The 19,584-nt window shown below is 36.7% G+C and overlaps 1 protein-coding gene across 1 annotated transcript in view; it reads left to right on the top strand.

The window, feature by feature from the left end:
* Window positions 1-19,584, top strand: part of PATJ (PATJ crumbs cell polarity complex component) — a 167,885-nt gene that overhangs the window by 75,337 nt on the left and 72,964 nt on the right. Inside the window, exons 24-28 of the mRNA XM_081325227.1 lie at window positions 604-675; window positions 2,651-2,828; window positions 4,795-4,905; window positions 5,115-5,183; window positions 13,285-13,405. Of these exons, the coding sequence (XP_081181353.1) occupies window positions 604-675; window positions 2,651-2,828; window positions 4,795-4,905; window positions 5,115-5,183; window positions 13,285-13,405 (551 nt within the window). The remainder of the gene's footprint in view (window positions 1-603; window positions 676-2,650; window positions 2,829-4,794; window positions 4,906-5,114; window positions 5,184-13,284; window positions 13,406-19,584) is intronic.

A 19,584-nucleotide genomic window follows, 5' to 3' on the forward strand; every position in this document is an offset into this window, starting at 1 on the left:
CTGTTAGGGTCAAAGGTGTTACAACATAAAGTAGAGTTCTGTCAAGTCAAATTTATGTTAACCAAAATATGAAAGGGTTTGCCGTTATTTGTATTGTGATTTTTTTAAACTTGTAAGTCTACAGCCTTGTGATGTCCTACTGGTTTCTTATCTAAATACCAACAGGCCTTCACTGTATAACTTTTTTTTAACATCATGCAACATTGGCTAGATCAGGGTTTCTCAACCTTATCAACTTTAGGACATGTGGGCTTCAGCTCCCAGAATTCTCCAGCCTTCAACTAATTTTGTATTTTTCTTCTACTTCTTATAGCTAATGATGGCAATGATGATCAGGATGATAAAACTCTTCTTGTCTAGCTACACACTGAGACGTATCAATTTCACTCACAAAATGATTACCTTCCTTTCTGCAGAGACACATCGTATACTTAATTAAGAGGATAATTGCAGAAATTGTGTCTTTAATAAAGTGGTCCATTTTCATTAGCGTTTACAGAAAGGCGGAGAAGCTTGTAGATTCTTGGGAATTTAATTTTGTTAATTACAAAGAATGGGACACACACACATATAAATGTTGCGTATTGTATCAATTTTCTTTAGTGAGTTGCCTGAAAGAGAAGAAGGAGAAGGAGAAGAAACTCCAATTTTCAGTCACTGGGGATCACCCCAAATGTATGTTGATAAGTATTTCAGTATTTCTTTTGCCTTAGTAATAATTTGAGGTGCTGATCATTAAGTATGAGTATGCCTTTCCTTTTTAATCTCTTGCTGGAGGCACTTTGCTTGATCATTGGGTATTTTATACCGTCTGGGAAGAACAGTGTGACAATACTTCCTTATAAGATGCTGAAGACAGAATTAATATTTATCAGGTGTTCTGCTGAATGAGCATATCGGTTCCATTGATTTTTATATAATTATTTTGGAAATTATGGAAAGTGTTTTTATTTCAACTTTGAAACAAACATACAGTGTTTGGGACACTGAGCTCTGGTTCATCATATCTGAAAATTTGGATGTTTTAATTGTTTCCAATCTCAGCAAAAAACAAAATTTGGAGGGTTCTTACTGGGTGAGTAGGACCAGATTGATACCGCCCACCCCTCTTTTCTTCCTTTACATGATCAGGATACTGGCACACCCCTTATTTTCCCAGTAGCTTCCTTTCTTTACTGCTTGTTAGATCTTGTTTGGAGCCAAGCAAATAGGTAGCAGCTAAAGGGAGGTAGGAAGAGGGATGTGCTAATGGAGAATAGTTGGATGTGCCGTGCTTCAACTCAAGAACAATGGAAGTAACAGCTGTGCAATCAGCCAGCCCATGCCTGATTTTCCCAGTACCTTTCTTTTTCTACCTTGATTTTATGCACAGCATATCTACCTGGACCACTGACCCCCAATCTTTCTTTTTTTTATTGAAAAGTTTTAAAGTACATTTTTAAATACAAACCCCTCCCCTCCCCCTCCCCTCTCCCCAAACCTCCCCAACTCTCCCCTCCCCTCCCCCCCTCCCCGACCTCCCAGAGCTAAATACAGGGTATAAAAATACAAACAAACATAATCTAAAATATGCAAACAACAATAAAATATTAAATTCTATTGCACTTTAACTCTTAATAAAATAACTACAAGCTAGTTATACATCATATAAATCCACTACTTATTCAAATGCTAAATGAAACTTTTTAGTCCCATATTTATTCTGGATATAATCTATCCATCTCTTCCACTCCACAGTGTATCTCTGTTGCGATTGGTCTTTCAAATACGCTGAAATCTTTGCCATTTCTGCCAAATTGAAAACTTTTAAAGTCCATTCTTCTATGGTCGGCAGTTCTTCCTTCTTCCAATATTGCGCTACTACCCCCCAATCTTTCTTGAGCTACCCAGTGTCCATAGCTTTTTTCTTTTCTTCTCCCCCAAAATTTAATGTTAATTAGAGTTAGTTGAAATTTTATTGGTCTGAAAGTGAACTTTAAAATATGTAGGCTAAGAGGGAGTTTAAAAAAAGATGCATTAGAGTGTTTTAATTTTAGAAATGTTTTTTTAAAGAAAAGCTTAGTGTTTTAAAAAATGTTGGAAAAAATGTTTTTCCCGTTAAAGAATCTGAAAGAATACAGTGAATTTTGTTAATATAAATGGTGATAGTTTATAAAGATTAAAAAGTGGAAATAGAAATACATATTATTTCAACAGCAAGGAAGATAAAGCAGTAATGGTTACATTGATTGTTCTATTCAAAGAGGAGAATATATTTAGGGTTTTTTCCCCCCTTTGGATATCACTTCTGGGTTTTGTGCTTGTGAAGAAAAGAAATAAAACTTTTGCCGATTAGATAGATTTGTTGTTATAAAAATGGCTAGTTACATACTAATGTGTAAAAGTAAAAAGTTTAGATTGTAATATTGTTATCTTGAACCGTGCTAAAAAGAGTCGGAAGTCAATGCCTTTTTCTTTCTTCCCTTGTACCTCATATTTTCTTTCCCCCGTTCTTTTTTTTCCTTCCCTTAATTGCCTATTTTTATTTTTATTTGTATTTTGGTCTACCTTATAACAAACCAGAAGCTTTGGATTTCTATAAGGTCACAGATTTTAGCAAAAATCATGAAGCTCCAACTTCTTGTATTCAGAGCATTCTTTCTCCATACAGAATTGAAATTTTTCGGGAGCCCCACATACCTCTTGGCATCAGTATTGTTGGTGGACATACAGTTATAAAACGCCTGAAGAATGGAGAGGAGCTTAAAGGAATATTTATCAAGCAGGTTTTGGAAGACAGCCCAGCAGGAAGAACAAAGGCTCTCAAAACAGGAGATAAAATACTTGAAGTAAGTTCAGACTTCCAATTTAAAAGACTGTAGCTGCTAGAACAGACTCATTTTTTAGAGAGATTCTACTGGCTACAAATTTAGTAAATAGTAAATATTTACAGCTTAACTTTAACCACTTATCTTATGTGTGAATAAAAAATAATGATTGTGTAAGATGTAATTGTGGGTATTTGAATTTACTGTTCTTTTTTTTCCCCTTTTTTTTGAGTGGGCTGGCCCTTATACTCTACTGAGAGCTGCAGATGCTGCTTATCTACATGAGAAGAGATTAATAAGTCCTACTAGAAACACATGCATAAATAAAGAATTTTTCTTTTTGACTTATTGATGACAAGTGAGCTCACTATTCATGGGAAATTTCTCTTTGGGGAAGGATTCCTGAAAAGGAGCTTATTTCCCCATCAGTTATGAGGATTTGCTCTGTAGAGTAGTGCAGTCAAGAGGAAAGCATTTTAAGGGCCAAAACAGTCAGAGAATAACAGAAAATACTAGTGCTGTTTAAACACATGCAGTATTAGGAAACCAAATACAGGTAGTCCTCGACTTACAGCAGTTCATTTAGTGACTGTTCAAAGTTACAATGTCACTGAAAAAAGTGATTTATGGCCATTTTTTTCACACTTACAACCATTGTGGCATCCCCATGGTCACTTGATCAAAATTCAGACTCTTGGCAACTGACTCATAGTTATGACAGTTGCAGTATCCCAGGGTCATGTGATCCCCTTTTGCGACCTTCTGACGAGCAAAGTCCATGGAAAAGCCAGATTCACTTAACAACCGTGTTATTAACTTAACAACTACAATGATTCACTTAACAGTAGCAAGAAATGTTGTAAAATGGGGCAAAATTCACTTAACAAATGCTTCACTTAGCAACATAAATTTTGGGTACGATTCTGGTCATGAGTTGGGGACTACCTGTATGCATGAAAATAAAGCAAAATGCTCAGTTTGAAATAGAAGTTTGAGAACAGCTCATTAAGGAAAACAAATTCAATGTACTGTTTAATTTGGCCTTGAGTTGAATGCATAAACCTAATGTTATAAAAAATGTCCAAGGGTTCAGTTTTTTATTGATCTAATTCAGTGATGGCAAACGTTTTAGAGACTGAGCCTCCAAACTGCAACCCAAAATACACTTATTTATTGCAAAGTGCCAACACGGCAATTTAATCTGAATACTGAGGTTTTAGTTTAGAAAAAACATACATTAACATCTTTTGTCTTAAAAGAAAAACACAATAACAAAGCTTTGAATGATACAAACAACTTTTTACTGAAAGGTAAAAGTTTGCATTTGGCATGCTTTTGAACAATTAATGTGATTTTTGCTGTTGTATGCATGCTGATAATTTGTCTAACCTTGGCTTATATTTTGTAAGTTTGAGAGTAACACATGCAGCGCTCAGGTCATCTGTTAGTCTGTTTCTGGTGTCAGATTTGATATAATTCAAAGCTGAAAACAGTGCACTCGCTCCGGAGGCTTATTTTGGCTCAGAAGGGGCTTGAGAAATGGCTTTTTCCTGTGAAAACTTAGCCAAAGAGCAAGGTGCATGTACCCACAGAGAGGGCTCTGAGTGCCCCCCTCTTGCATGCGTGTCATAGGTTCGCCACCACTGATCTAATTGAAGCATTGCTAAATGTCTTTGCTATAGATTAGATATTGTGTTGATGCTATGAGTACCATTTTAATAATGGGACTACATCTGTTATATTAGTAAAGCTCTTTGTAGATGTTATTCAGGTCTTTCAGCTGACTGAAACCTTTTTCCAGGATTTGGGTCAGAAGAAGTAAATCTAAAATGTTTTTAATATTTTATCATTGGGGCTTTAATTGAATTTTTTAACATTTGTATTATTGTCTTTTATTGTTGTTAGCCGCCCTGAGTCCTTCGGGAGATAGGGCGGCATATAAGTCCCAAAAATAAATAAATAAATAAATGAGCTCATTTCTCTGCAGGTATCTGGAACAGACTTACAAAATGCTACTCATGAAGAAGCTGTGGAAGCTATCAAAAATGCAGGCAACCCCATTGTTTTTGTGGTGCAAAGTCTGTCAACTCTTCCAAGGGTAATCATCTCCACATATTTATTTTCTAAAATTTAATTTTGATAGAGAATGGATTTCAAATTGTGGGAGAGAAAAAAAGATGGGGATCAGTTTATATCTAGCAACTCTATTTTTTTTAGAAATAGAGTTTGCTTTCTTTTCATTTTTCTCTTTCCCTTCATTTTGATTCATTCATGCATTTTTTTCCATTCATTTGGTTTTTTTTGTAGATAATTTCAGTAATAAACCCTAAGAAAAAGGAAAGCGACAAGGATCAGGATACAGAAGAAACTGAAAAGGTAGCTCCAGTCTCTTTGTTTTCCAAAACCAGATTCATAAAATAAGTTATCATTTTAAAATACTCCAAGATTTGTTTAAATGGAAGAAGGCAGATAATACCGTGTTTCCCTGAAAATAAGACCCCACTGGAAAATAAGCCGTAGCATGACGCTCGTAATATAAACCCCACCAACAAAATAAGCCCCAGTTAAGATCGTCAGCCAGACAGATGCATTTAGTACCGTATTTTCCCCAAAATAAGTCCTAACCGGAAATTAAGCCCTAATGCATCTTTTGGAGCAAAAATTAATATAAGACCCAGTCTTATTTTCAGGGAAACATGGTATCTGGACTTACATAGTAGACTTTCTGAGATGTTTTGAAAAGATAACTAAAAATTATTTCTAATTGCCCTTTATCTTTATTACTCTTTATGCTATATGTATTTATATGTTAGATTGTTAAATTTAACGTTAAATAACATTAAAAGCAATAACAACACCTAATAATAACAAATAACAAAGAGAAAATAGGCTTTTGAGGTCACGTGTCAATGATCTAAAAATAATGAAGAATTACAAGGCCAACAGATACCTACTTAGAAGCAAGTGGCAATTAGTTCATTGGGACTTGTTCCCTTGTTAAGTGGGTTAGAATAAACAAACCACTTTGGAAAAGATTTTCTAGAAATAGTTCACATCTAAAATAGACATAATCTAAGTGTTCTAGAGTGGTCCAGCTTGGAAACAGGTTCCATTCTAAACTTTTCTAATCATTCATATTAGAAAAGTGAAAACATATTGGTTGTATTTTTGTAATATAATTTTTATTAAGATTTTTAATTACAGTAGTAAAATCTAATGAAAACTAAATGTAGAGAGAGAGAAATGCATAAAGAAAGAATAAATAATATAGGAAAAAAGAGAAAGATTATAATAAAAAAGAAAAGAAAAATATATATAAAGAAGCGACTTTCAACTGAAGAGATTGGACAACCATTTCTCAGAAATGGTATGGGTTTCCTGCCTAAGCGGGGTTGGACTAGAAGACTTCCAAGGTCCCTTCCAACTCTTCTCTTCTCTTCTCTTCTCTTCTCTTCTCTTCTCTTCTCTTCTCTTCTCTTCTCTTCTCTTCTCTTTTTCATCACAATAATTATAAACAAATTTGATAATTCTTCATTCTCCTATAAGGTTAAACAGATATTTCCTCTTCTATATCTGTCCATTATCTATAAGCAAAACTGTAAAATATCTACTTTTGAATCCTGATGTCAACAGAAGTGTCAGGCACGAGAGACCAGGTCTACACATGAAGGTTAAATTAAACTGATTTATTGCTAAAAAAACCTATCCAAAGGAATCTTCTCAACTAACGGTTGGCACCTGTTTAGAGTTAGATAAGAATCAATGGCACTCAAGGACAGTGGGACATAGTTGTCATATGTCTACTTAGGAATTCTAAGAGATTCACTCCACACCTAGGATCTTACAGCCCTTCCCCTACAAAAAAAGTCCATATAAAATTGTCAGACCATTGCTAAATAAATGAATATCATTTTAATCTTGATCAAATAAACCAATTTTATATTTCTCCCTTTTACTTCTAAAAGTCTTAATCTTTGATTCAATCAAACTTTGTGACATGATTTGATTTTTCTTCGACTCTTCTTTATCCCATTACACAGATTTCTTCAAGGCTTTAACAAGCTTCTTTTGTAGATCCAAAAAGAAAACATTTTGCAGTTCATTCTTTTGGTATATTATTTGTATTTCTATTTTAATTTTAAAAACTTCAACCAGTTCCTTTTGTATGTCCAGTAAAGCATTCTTTTCAAAATCACTCTTGGCTTGTCATTGTTACCCATATGTCGTTCCTTCATTAACATCTTTTAGATATACCCTATCCATAAAATAGTAATAGTGCTGTAATAGTATTGATATTGAAATTATTAATTTCTGGCTCCATTCTTCAAAAATCTCTCTTAATATTTATGACCTTGTAACATTTTTGTCATTTTGAAAGTCCCGGTATTAACCCAACCAGATATGCATTTTTTTTCCTGCTGCCTAAAATCTTTGACGCCTCTAGTGTCCAGTTTCTAAAATCATCACTTAGCTTTTGTCATGACTTGCAATAAGCAGGATAGCAAGAAGTCCTTCAAGAAGTTATTTTTCTAGTAAATTCCAAAATTGTACAGTAAAAGTCAATATTCCAAATTTATCTGGACCTTTAATCCATTTATAACTTTCTTAGAAAAAAAAAATCTTATTTAGCTTTTTACTGCTTGTTTCATATTCCATAGGTTCTTAAGCTTGTAATTAATATTTTGTTCAGAATTGAAGATAAACTCACCCAATGAAGAGTTTCCAAACTTGTCATTCTGAAGGTCTCTAATAGCTTCAAGATAGTTAATAAACAATTTCTGAAAGGGTTTAAAAAGTGAGGTTTGCAAACTTAGTGTCCTTTAAAGGGCTGTGGCAAGCTTTTGAGCAAAATGGCTGATCTCATCATCTCCCAGCAGTCAAACTCATGGAAAACTGATGTCCTATATATTTTCTTGCACAGAGCAGCCATGCAGAGCACATGCGGGTGATCTCCTGTCCTCTCTTTATCCAGAGAAGTTGCCAGGAATCAGTTTACACACAAGTTCCTTGGTCTTTACTGCAGTCATTGGTTCTGCTTTTGCAGAGCAATCCATCTTCAGTTCACCATACCTCCCCCGAAAGTCCCAAAAGTAAAAACAAATTGTGAAGTAACATGGCTCACAATATAATTGATTGATTGTTGATAGATAATCACTTTTCTTCAGCAAGGCTATTTACATGAAGATCTCCATAAGATTCTCCATAAGACAATTCATGTAGGCTAGGATGAACCTTTAGACCTCATGGTTTTCCTTAAAAAAATATGGAAACTATTACTTTCATGGTGTATGAAACGAAAAGTGCTTGCTGTTTGAATGAATGTGTCTAGCTTTGTATGACTAATTGGGAACAGGGATGATTTAAACAGGCACATTTCATGTTTCCGCCCTCTCTTTTTCTGTAATTTTAATCATCTTGCCTGATGCGGTGTTCTTGGGGATTTCAGATCTTGCATGCTAGTTTATAAATCTTGAGCTGTACTAATAAATGTACTGCTGTAATATAGATTGGAGGAGCTCTCCTTTCTCAAGTTTTTTTTTAAAAAATAGCTTGAATAGTTTAAACTTGGTCGAAATGATTAGAAAATCATTTCTGATTTTTAAAGCAATGTACATTGATGGAGGAAAATAAATGACATGTTTGAAATTGCTAGTATCCTACAGGTAGTCCTTGACTTACAACCACAACTGAGCCCACAATTTCTGTTGCTAAGACACTTGTTAAGTGAGTTTTGCCTCACTTTACAACCTTTCTGGCCACTGTCGTTGAGTGAATCACTGCAACTGTTATTTGTCTGAAGTGGTATAGGGTTTTCTGCTTGAGCAGGGGGTTGGACTAGAAGATCTCCAAGGTCCCTTCCAACTGTTATTCTCTTATGTACAGGTAGTCCTCAACTTACAACCACAACTAAGCCCAAAATTTCTATTGCTAAGCAAGACAGTTGTAAAGTGAGCTTTGTGCCATTTTACAACCCTTCTTGCCACAGTTGTTGTTAAGTTAGTAACATGGTTGTTAAGTGAATCTGGTTTGTTCGATTGACTTTGCTCGTCAGAAGATCACAGAAGGTGATTACACGACCCCGGGACAATGCAACCATCATAAATATGACTCAGTTGCCAAGTGACTGAATTTTGGTCACATGGGGATGCTGCAATGGTCGTAAGTGTGAAAATGATCATAAGTCCCTTTTTCCAGTGTCATTGTAACCTCAAACAGTCACTAAATGAATGGATGTAAGTCGAGGATTACCTGTATTTAAAGGAGTACTCTTCAGCATAGAGCATTTTATCTTTCACATTTCTGGCTGTAGGATCAACAGCAGTATTTTTTCACTCTTAAGTTTCTGTGAGGTAAACCATAGAGTTTCACATCGATGTCTTTGCCTCCAAACTCTAGTTTGCTGCAAACAGAATGGGCAAGACAAGGCATTTTACGAGAACGGTCCATTAATAGCGAAATGCAGCTTTTTGTGTGTGTGCATCTATATATTTACGCCTAGAGAAACAGAATACCATTATTCCAAGACTTCTAAGTCCTTTGGAGGACCTATTTTTTGAGATCATGAGAATCTTGCTCTCTCTAATTCCTACAGAAGGAAATCTGGGAGAAACCAGAAAGTCTCGCAACACTTGCTACTTACCGTGAAGTACAAATTGGAAAATTGAAGCAAAAGTGCCAGGGAACAAGGAAACAAACCTTGCCTGGCTATCCGTCATTCAGAAACATTGACAAATATAAATCTGGACTTTGGCTTCTAATTTCCTTTTTTTCCCCTAGTGTTTCTCTTACTGCATTTCACCTCGAACTGCCTTCTGATCATGTTCTCTGAAATGATGTTTGCAAACAATTCAGCCACTCTAATAGCAAGACAGCTTTGGTTATGCAAAATCTGCTGTCTGTACCTTAATCCATTTGGGTTGCTCCAATTGACTTTTAAGAGCCTTCCTCCTTGTCTAATCCACTGTTCTCAAGATGATCGTCCAGATGTCCTAGTGGGGCCAAGGAAAAGTATTCTTATAATTCTCTGATTTTTCTTTCTCTTTACAAGTGTAGCTTTTTGTCTGCCGGACATATTTGTGAGTTGATTAATTTTTGACCACAATTGAGCTCCAAATGTCTGTTGCTAAGCGAGACAGGTGTTTAGTGAGTTTTGCCCCATTTGATGACCTTTCTTGCCACAGTTGTTAAGCGAATCAGTGCAGTTGTTAAGTTACTAACATGGTTGTAAACCGAATTGGACTTCCCCATTGACTTTGCTTGTCAGAATGTCATAAAAGATGACCACATGGCTCTGGGACACTGTAACCATCATAAATATGAGTCAGTTGCCAAGCATCTTGAATTTTGATCACATGACTATGGGGCTAGTGTAATGGTCTTAAGTAAGAAAAATGGTCATAAATTACATTTTTCAGTGTCGTCGTAATTTCAAACGGCTACTAAACAAAAGGTTGTTAGTCGAAGACTAACTGTACTTGTATTCTTAAACTGTTACTGCCTTGGAAAGGTTTATCTGGGGACTTTGTTTGATGCCTCTTGTAGAGAACTTCCTTTTTTTGTAGTGGCTGAGTGGTTGGAAAGCTGACTGTCCGGTTTTGAGACCCAAGCAATGCGCAACGGGATGAGATCCCATTACTTGCCATAGTTCCTGCCCTAGCGGTTTGAAAACATGCAAATGCAAGTAGATTTAGTAGGGTACCACTATGGTGGGAAGGTAACAGTGTTCCGTGTGCCTTTGGTGTATAGCCATGCTGACCACATGACTGTGGAAAATGTCTTCAGACATCACAGGCTCCTTCGGCCAAGAAAAGGAGATGAGCACTGCGCCTTAGAGTTGGACACAGGGAAACTTTTACCTTAAATGTTTATGTGGATTTCCTCAAGTTGAAGGTATAGGTTCTGAGCTCTAGAATGTCCCTCTTTTTGGGGGGGGGCTATATTGCAGATATTGTGGTGTCATTACAACAAGCTTCTTCTTACATCAGGAAGAAAGTTTATCATCCTGGAAGTAACTGACTACGCGGTTTGCAGGGAGATTCTTCTCAAGGCACATGTGCACATTCAGCCATTAATGGTATAAACATGCCTGTGTAGACTGACTCCTGGAGCTCTGCTGTTGAGGCTGTCTGTACCGGGGGCCTCCACGAAGAAATTATTTATTTGTGTGCTTGTTGAAGAAATACCACTTGTCACTGATCTGGCTATATCATGTCTTTGAAATTATGCGGACCACCAGCTAGTTTTAAGAGCCATTTCATTGTGAAGATAGTACTCAACAGATTTCCCCCCTGTGAATAAAACTTGAATACCGCCCTGCACGAGCCCCTGGGCAAAGATTGTAGTGCTAAATTATGCAGTACTTCAGCATTCATAACACGGAGAAGTAGTTGTATGGGTAATGGTTTCTGTTCTACGTGAATGATTCCGTCCCTGAGGTAGTAATAGTGCAAAAGGGCGTTAAGTTCAAAAGCTAATGGAATACATGACTTCTGGAAGTAGTGATATCAAATATAAATAGGAAGTAATCTTCCCCCACCATATTCCAGATAATGTTGGATTTGAAATCTCTTTCAGCTGGAGAATGACAAATAGGGAAAATGTCATTACAAGGGTGGTCCAATGTATTATTGTGTAGATATTCTTCAGTTGATAGAAGTTCATAGAATTATGTTCTGGCTGGTTATCTCCGTAGGGTAAGGTAAAATATTGATTATGGCTGAATGAAAAGATAGACAACATTTCCTAGAGCGGAAGCTGAGTCAGGAAAAGAATTAATTTTTCCTCTAGACTCGGCAGATTGGATTTAGTGGATTTGGTGAATTTAAACAACACTTCCTATTCAGAGAAAGGCAACATAAAATAATCATCTTCACAGTGCATGTGAAAATACTATTCAGAGAAAGGTTCAAGTGAAAACAAAGCAGAGCTGCATCCAAATTGAGTGGGTTGACTCAGTTTAATTTTTATTGTTCTCAGTAGCAGCTGTTGCCACAGCAAGCAGCAACACAAAGCTCAAGTTAAACAGGGTTAGATCTGGTTAGCATTTAGATGGGAAACCACAAGAAAATTGCAGCAGGCCATTAGTTTGGGAAGCAAAATAACAGCCAAGACAAAATTGGTCATATATGGTTTGTTCATATATTGTAATCAATAGAAAGCTGGCTGGCTGACTTTGGTCAACCACTCTCAGCCAACCTGCCTCACAGGGTGGTGGTTGTGGGAAAAACAAGATAAGGATTATGTTTGTTGCTGCCTTGAGTTATTTGTAAAATAATAATAGTAAGGGGATATAAATAAATAACTACATTTGAATTCAGTGTGACAGAGTTTTTAACTTTAACAAATCTGTTGCTTTTCAACTCCTCAACTTAGTGTTAATTTGGATAGAGTGCAAAATGGTTTTCCCCACTACGTAAACTGTGGGAGCTTGTTTTTATTCTCTTTGTTTTTGCTGCTGTTCTTGACTAAACTACGTGAAATTTATGTTATCCTGATTTGCAATCGCTTTCAGCTGGAACCGTCTTCCTCCTTTATTGCCTCTTGCGATTTCTCATTTTATTTCCATCCCACATTCAAATAGCCTGCTTTTTCAATAAATGTTGATTGTACACATGACGGCAACTCTTGTGTTTGCAAATCTCTTTTTTTTTAAAAAAAACACTGCTTTTACTACAGTATTATAGAAAAAAATCTTTCTAAAAATGACATGTGAAACCATGATTCTCTGCTGTATGTAGCAGCATTTTTCAAGCCATTTGTGTGGGTCCTATGACACTTGGCAGTCGCTGTCTGTTTACTAAAATGCACTTGCCTTTAGCGATGTGATCGTAGTTGAGCTCACTCAGCCCTACAGGACAGCTCACAAATGACTCAAGCCTGAGAAACAGATGCTTGGGTTGTGTCTACTGGAGTCCTCTAGTTCTCCTTCTTTAGGGTGATATGTATCACTACATGCACCATTATCGAAAATGCCTTTATTTATGCGAGGTAATGAGATTTTATTGTGAGTTTTATGATACATCACTTGTTTACCAGAGGTAATATTGAAAATTGCGTAGCCTGTAATGTTTGATGGAGCTTTATAAGTTGGTGTGTTGTTGTTGTTTTTTCCTGTAAGTGCCTCGAAAGCTGTAGATTTATTTTATGAAGCATTCTGGTCCTTGGTGAAACTTGTACTTTTACATTTATGTTGTCAGTTAAGCACTGTATTATCTTCGTTGTTTTGGTATAAGGAGACATTAACATCCTAGCATTCCTTGCTTCTAACAAGCTAATACAAAATCACTCTTTTTTTCTTTTTCTTTTTTTGATGTGGGGGAACAAAAAGTGAGATTTATTCAAAAGAAACCCAAAGTCTTTGAAACTGGAAGCTTCTTTTGAAAGCAGCATTTATAAACGACACATATGTAATGATTTCCTTATCAGAACAATCTGAAATTTCTAGGCATAATGTGAAAGGCTTTTTTTTTCTTTTTAGAAGAAAAGTGGGACTCCACCACCCATGAAATTGCCACCACCTTACAAAGGAGCAAGAAAGTCCAGCATGGGTGATCCAGAAGAGGAAGAGGATGAAGAGGAAGAAAATGCTTTTACAGAGGGTAAATTATGAAGTATTATTAGATCTGTTGAATTGCTACTTTCAGAATCCTTCTTTGGGGATCTTACCTAAGAAAAATTTGCTTATGGTCACCATATTTATTGCCAGAATATGAGAATTTTGAATTCCAATGGGAAAGAATGCTGGAAAAGACTAGAGAAATAAAAAGAAGTAAATTTTCCTACATCGTCCCTTGTTAAACTACCCAAAAAATCTAGAGAAATATTAGAATTGAATGGGGGAAAGGTTCCTTAATGCCAAGACCATGATATTCTAGACCCTTTTTTTAAGGAAGTCTGGACAAAATTTAGTTAAGGTAGAGATCATGAATATGCCACTTGTCAGTAAACTGTTTAACTAGGCATAACCAGCATTGGGGGTAATAATTCCAAGGTTCTCTGGCCCTAATCATTTTTACATGTGAATCATCTGGAAATCTCATGATTGTATTTTATATATTATGTATATATGTTGTATATAATATTTATATATTCCGTACAAATATGTAAATGAAATATTTATTTTATGTATTTATGAGGGTAGTAGTTTCTCAAGGTCATGTGATCACTATTTGCAACCCTCCCGGTTAGCTTACGACAAGCAAAGTCAATGGGACAAACCAGATTCACTTAACAACCATGTTACTAACTTAACAACGACTGTGGCAAGAAAGGTTGCAAAATGGCACAAAGCTCACTTTACAACTGTCTTGCTTAGCCACAGAAATTTTGGACTTAGTTGTGGTTGTAAGTTGAGGACTAAATATAACATCAGATAAATAACAGAGTTGGAAGGGACCTTGGAGATCTTCTAGTCCAACCCCCTGCTCAAGCAGAAGACTATACTTCAGGCAAATGGTTGTCCAATCCCTTCTTAAAAACCTCCATTGATAGAGCACCCACAACTTCTGTAAGCAAGTCGTTCCATTGATCAATTGTTCTAAGTGTCAGGAAATTTCTCGTTATTTTGGGTTGGTTCTCTCCTTGAGTAATTTCCATCTTCCTACACAGTCCTTTATTAAGCTACCAAAAGATCTGGAGAAGGTTACCCATCTGGATAGTTTTAAAGCTAAATAAACTTAAAGGGCAACCTTTGTCAACTTTTTCCCCTGGAGAAATACTTGAAATAATTATCAGATCTCAGGGAACCCCTGCCTAAAAATGTCCAAAAACTATGGAAGTTGCACAATACAGTTCCTCTCTAACCTACACGATCGAAATTGTATAACATTTCCGACAATGGCAAAGTGGCTGCTTGGCAGCTGAGTCCCAGCACATAATAACTGCTACCACTGGAAAAATAAACATTGCTTTTTAAAACTTTGGGTACCTCAGCACTGTACAGTGCACAAAAGTTTCAAAAGCAGTGTTTCTTTCTTTGTCTGTTTATTGGTCACAATTCCTCATGGAACCCCTAGCAATCTCTTGCAAAGCCCTTGTGTAATTGAGAAGGCTGGTGATTGAGGATAAAACTGCGGTAGGTACTAGTAATAGTTGTATAATATTTCCAATATCAAAAGCAGCATGTCTCTAATAGAAGAGAATATTTGTAGGTCTGGGTAAACTGTGGGATTCTTGATGCTTGAGCTTGGTTGTTTTCTTGCAGACGTTTCATTACCCAACTAGGTAACATCATCAGCCCCCTGATATGTACTGATCATGTTACCTAACTGGATAGCGAAACGTCTGCAAGAAAACAGTGCTCAGAGAGCATTAAAGAACCCGAAGCATGTCTCTGAATATCACTTGCTTTTGTGGACTAGAGAGGAGTAAAGTTACTTAAGGCACATGTTTACTCTTCATAGTTTATGTATCACTTTGCAGAGTAAACAATCAAAGTCAATGTGTTTCTGTTTGCCTTTTGCCTTAATTTTCTGCTCAATTTTAAATCGAAAGTCCATATTACAAAATTAAAACAACAGATTCGTTTCAGGAAAAATGCAAGACAAGTTAATTTGGCAGTACCAGCAAAAGGGTGGCATGGTTTCTTATTGATCACAATAGGAATGCAGTGTTGGCTTTTAGTTTGATCCCACACGGCTCTAAAGTTAAAATGCTGCCTTTCCAATAGATGTCACTGCAATCACTAGCAATGGTGTTAGATTTTCTAACTGTATCAGAAAGCTTTTCAATCCATCAAACAAAATGACAATCAGAGAGCTTTTAATTTGGATGCTATCACACGTCCTTTAATGTTTTTAAATCTTGTTCTGAAATTAGCTTTCCTACATGATATTTCTTAAAAGGTAAGCAGGCTGTTATTATACATCGTCATGGGTATCTGCGCAGAGATTTTCTGCTTTGTACAGATTTTAAAACTATTGATTCAGTTCTCAAATACTGAAAGTGTATTTGAGTGTTAGAAATGTTAAGTGTAATAAGGTCTGAGAATGACTGCAACCAGTATTTTTTTTTTTGGCTCTGCTCTGCTAATGCATTGAACAGATGTGGCTCTGTGCAGGCATATTACAAAAGATGATGCTTTCTAAATGGAAAGAATGTTAAGTCCAGTGAGTAAATACTGACTAATCATATATACCAACTTTCTACTGATCATTCTTGTGACTTTATTTAATTGCCGTATAAAATAAATAATTTTAAATATATTCTTACTGTTTACTGAAGGGGCATTAAATGGATTAGCATCTGCTTGGCAACGATAAGGATTTAAAGCAGACAGTTTTCCTGAAGATACTGTATAAGCATAATACCACACTGCAGCTCTGATCAAGGGAAAACTAAAAGATAATACTTAGCCAGCTCCACTGGGCTGGCAAGCACTCACTGATTATTAGAATCAGAAACAAGCATTTATATATATGTTTTTGTGTGTGCGCGCCTGACCGGATGTTACAAGCCGTTTATCTGCAATTAAGAATGGGCCATTAAGAATCAAATCAGCTAGGCTCACCATCAAGAAAAAGGGCAGCGTTGTTTTAAAAATGATTTCTGTTTCAGAAGAAGGATGCTAGTTGAATCGTAGTGATTTCCAGCAATGCAACAACAATACAGCAGCAGTAGCAACAGCACTAGAGCCTCGGTGGGTCAGAGATGGGAGACCAGGAATTTCTCTGGTTGTGCTGGCAGGCTTGCTGACGGATGTAACTCTTTGCCTGTGGGCAAGACTGAAATTAATTGTGATTGGTCACGTATCATAGTGGAAAGAAAACTGACAGATTGCCCTTAAGGCGAGGGAAATCTCTCAAGCAGGCCCAAGGTCGTCAGAAGAAAGACGGAGCTCCGAATCTCTCTGTGTGTTGTGTGGTGAGGATTGGAGCTGTTCCCAGCATTTGAATGTTTGTGCGGAATGCAGATACCTAGAATTGTGTTCTAATGCAGCAATGGTGCAAGGGGGGTTCCCAGGTATGTATTAAAGCATCCACGAATGCATTCTATTTCTTGTTTTTTTTTCCATTGCCTGTTTTCAGCATGCAATGATGAGTGAAAATGAAACACGAACTGGATGTGACATTCTTTCTCCTGCTTGAGTTATTTGCATGTCGGAAGAGTTGATGGTTAGATGCATTCTGCTTTTAAGAAGGTACCAGCTAAGTTTAAGTTGGGAACCGTTAATGGAATGCAGTGAATGGCTGTGAAGCTGACAATATCAGTTAATTGTTGTGTTTGCTTAAAATAATAGGAGAACTTAATTATACTTAACGTTATTGGAACGCAGAAACAGATGTGGTTGCCTTACACTGAGTCTCAGAAGGCGATAGGTAAATGTTTGGCATGTGATAAGCTGCTGTTGAAATTTTGTTCAGCATTTTTATTCTGTAGGGCAGCAGAATGTAAGTGTCAAAGGAAAACATGCTCTTTTTCACAAAGAGTAATACTAATGTTACTGTATTGCTTGCTTGCTTGCTTGCTTGCTGAGAACTGTGATAGAAAATCTAAATGTAAATAAAGTATTGGGGGGAAATTGTGCCTTTATGTGTCTGTGTATACATTCGTATATACATAGAATACTCAAGCTATCAGATCTGACCTGCAACAATCCAGATGGCCAACAGTTATCAGCAAAGAATTATAGTGTTCAATATTTCTTTGCGGCCCTCTGGTTTTTTTTGCTTTTTGATACTCTAATCCAAATGCACTCGTACGTGTATATGTATATCAGGAATACGAATCTGGTTAAAATCTTTAATTATTCATGATAGTGATTGTTTTCCTGGTATCTTTGTACTTTACATTCCAAGTTGGAAATGTAAAACTTTAAAAGGTTCTAGACAAGTAGGGAATTAGGGCAAAGAATTTTTTTAGCGAGGCTACTGCTTTATAATGGAAGAAAATTTAATATCATTTCGGAGACTCACAATACAGATGTAACAGGTGGTGAGATAACGTGTGTGAGCATATATCATATTTGGGAAGGGGTTTATATTATAGTACAATGCTATTATAATATAAAACTGACTTCCATTGCTACATGCCATTGGATGTTTTTAAATTGATGTTTGAGGCTCAAATAATGCCTTTAGAAATAATATTATCAAACTGCAAATGGAATAGTAATACCAGGCTCTAGCCAACAGCTGCAGCATTCCAATAAGAATACCCACCATGCTATTTCCTTAAATTGTATGGCTAAAATTCATTGTCTTCTTTCCTCTGTTGAAGAATATGATCAATAACTGTAGAAATTAGTAATCTGCTTTTTTTTCAAAACATTGTTAATATTTCCAGAAATTAGACCACCCAGTGCCATCTCCACTGCAAAAGAAGGAAGAGTACTTCTCATTTCCAATTTCATTTTATGATTTAAATGTAAATATATATTTGAAATAAAAGCCTTGGTGGAGCAGTGGGCTAATGCTTCCTTAAGTAACACCAGCTGCCTGCAATTAGTGCAGGTTCGAGTCCCACCAGGCTCAAGGTTGACTCAGCCTTCCATCCTTCCGAGGTAGGTAAAATGAGGACCCAGATTGTTGGGGGTAATAAGCTGACTTTGTAATAATGCCGCTTGGGGGGGGGCGAAAGCCAAAATAAGCAGGCATATACATAGAATGAAGGCTATTGCTAAGCACATTGATTTGTGCTTTAGATTGTAAGCCACCCTAAGTCTTTGGAGAAGGGCGGGATATAAATGGGATTAAAAAAAAATGGGGAAAGCAGCTTAAAACTAGTGGAAAAGTGCCCTGTTGCAGAAAGGGTTAAATAATTGTTGCAGATAACCATAGCAACTTTATTTGAAGGTATTGCTACCTAAGGGGAGGGGCTTAGAAAGAAGTAGTTTGCAACATTATCCCATAGAGCAAGGGTGTCTGCCGGCCCGTGTGCTGGATGGGTCACAAGGTAACTGCGCCCACCCCATTGCCAGCAATCGGGGAAAAGCTCTGATACGTCACGTGATGTCATGTGACGTCGCGAGTTTGACATGTCTGCCATAGAGATTTATTCAGGGATTTATTTTCTTTTTTTAACAGCCCTAAAGTCATCTTTCTTTTGCGAGCTTCTCGAGCCACACCAAATTAGTTCAAGTTCAAACTGGTTGTTTGGTTCAAGTTCTTGAGAATTACCTCACTGTTAGCTAGACGGAAGCTGTCCTAACAGCCTTTATATAATTTCTTTCTATCCTTGGATTGCCTCATTACATTTTGCATACCTTGTTGGGGGAAAAAATAAGAAGGAAGAGAGTATAACTGAGTGTCCCTTTATTCTGGAGGGGAACATTTTGGGATGTAACAAGAGACAGATCAAGAGCCTAATCAGCAAGATGCTCAATGAGCTGGTGAAACTTTGAAATGGTTTGCCTGAAAAATCTGGTGTCTGGATGTGTAATAAAGTGTGGATAACATTTTGATAACTGCATCACTGAGATTCTGTGTAAGTCACAGACTTAGTAGGGTTGAGGTAGGCCCTGGAAGGGAGGAAGAGATGGTCCCCTTGGATACTTTCATCTTCTTCCACCTCCCACTGCATATTTTTGCCACAGAAAAACTCCCAAGTGAACTGCAAGTGAACATTCTTAGTCTGCATTTTCCTCCATTTGAGTCCTATACAAATAATATCCTAAAATCACATTGGCTTTCCCAGATGTGGAAGCACTATTACGGGTCTGTCTGAGTTGAATGATAATAAATAGCCCAGGGGAAAGGACATTTTTCAGAGTTGTGGAAGACCAAGATTGAACAGGGGGATACCAAAGATATAAAACTGCTTTCTGAACTAAAAATTATTG

The sequence above is a fragment of the Vipera berus genome (genome assembly GCF_964194415.1).
Source record: "Vipera berus genome assembly, chromosome: 3".
NCBI lineage: Eukaryota > Metazoa > Chordata > Lepidosauria > Squamata > Viperidae > Vipera > Vipera berus.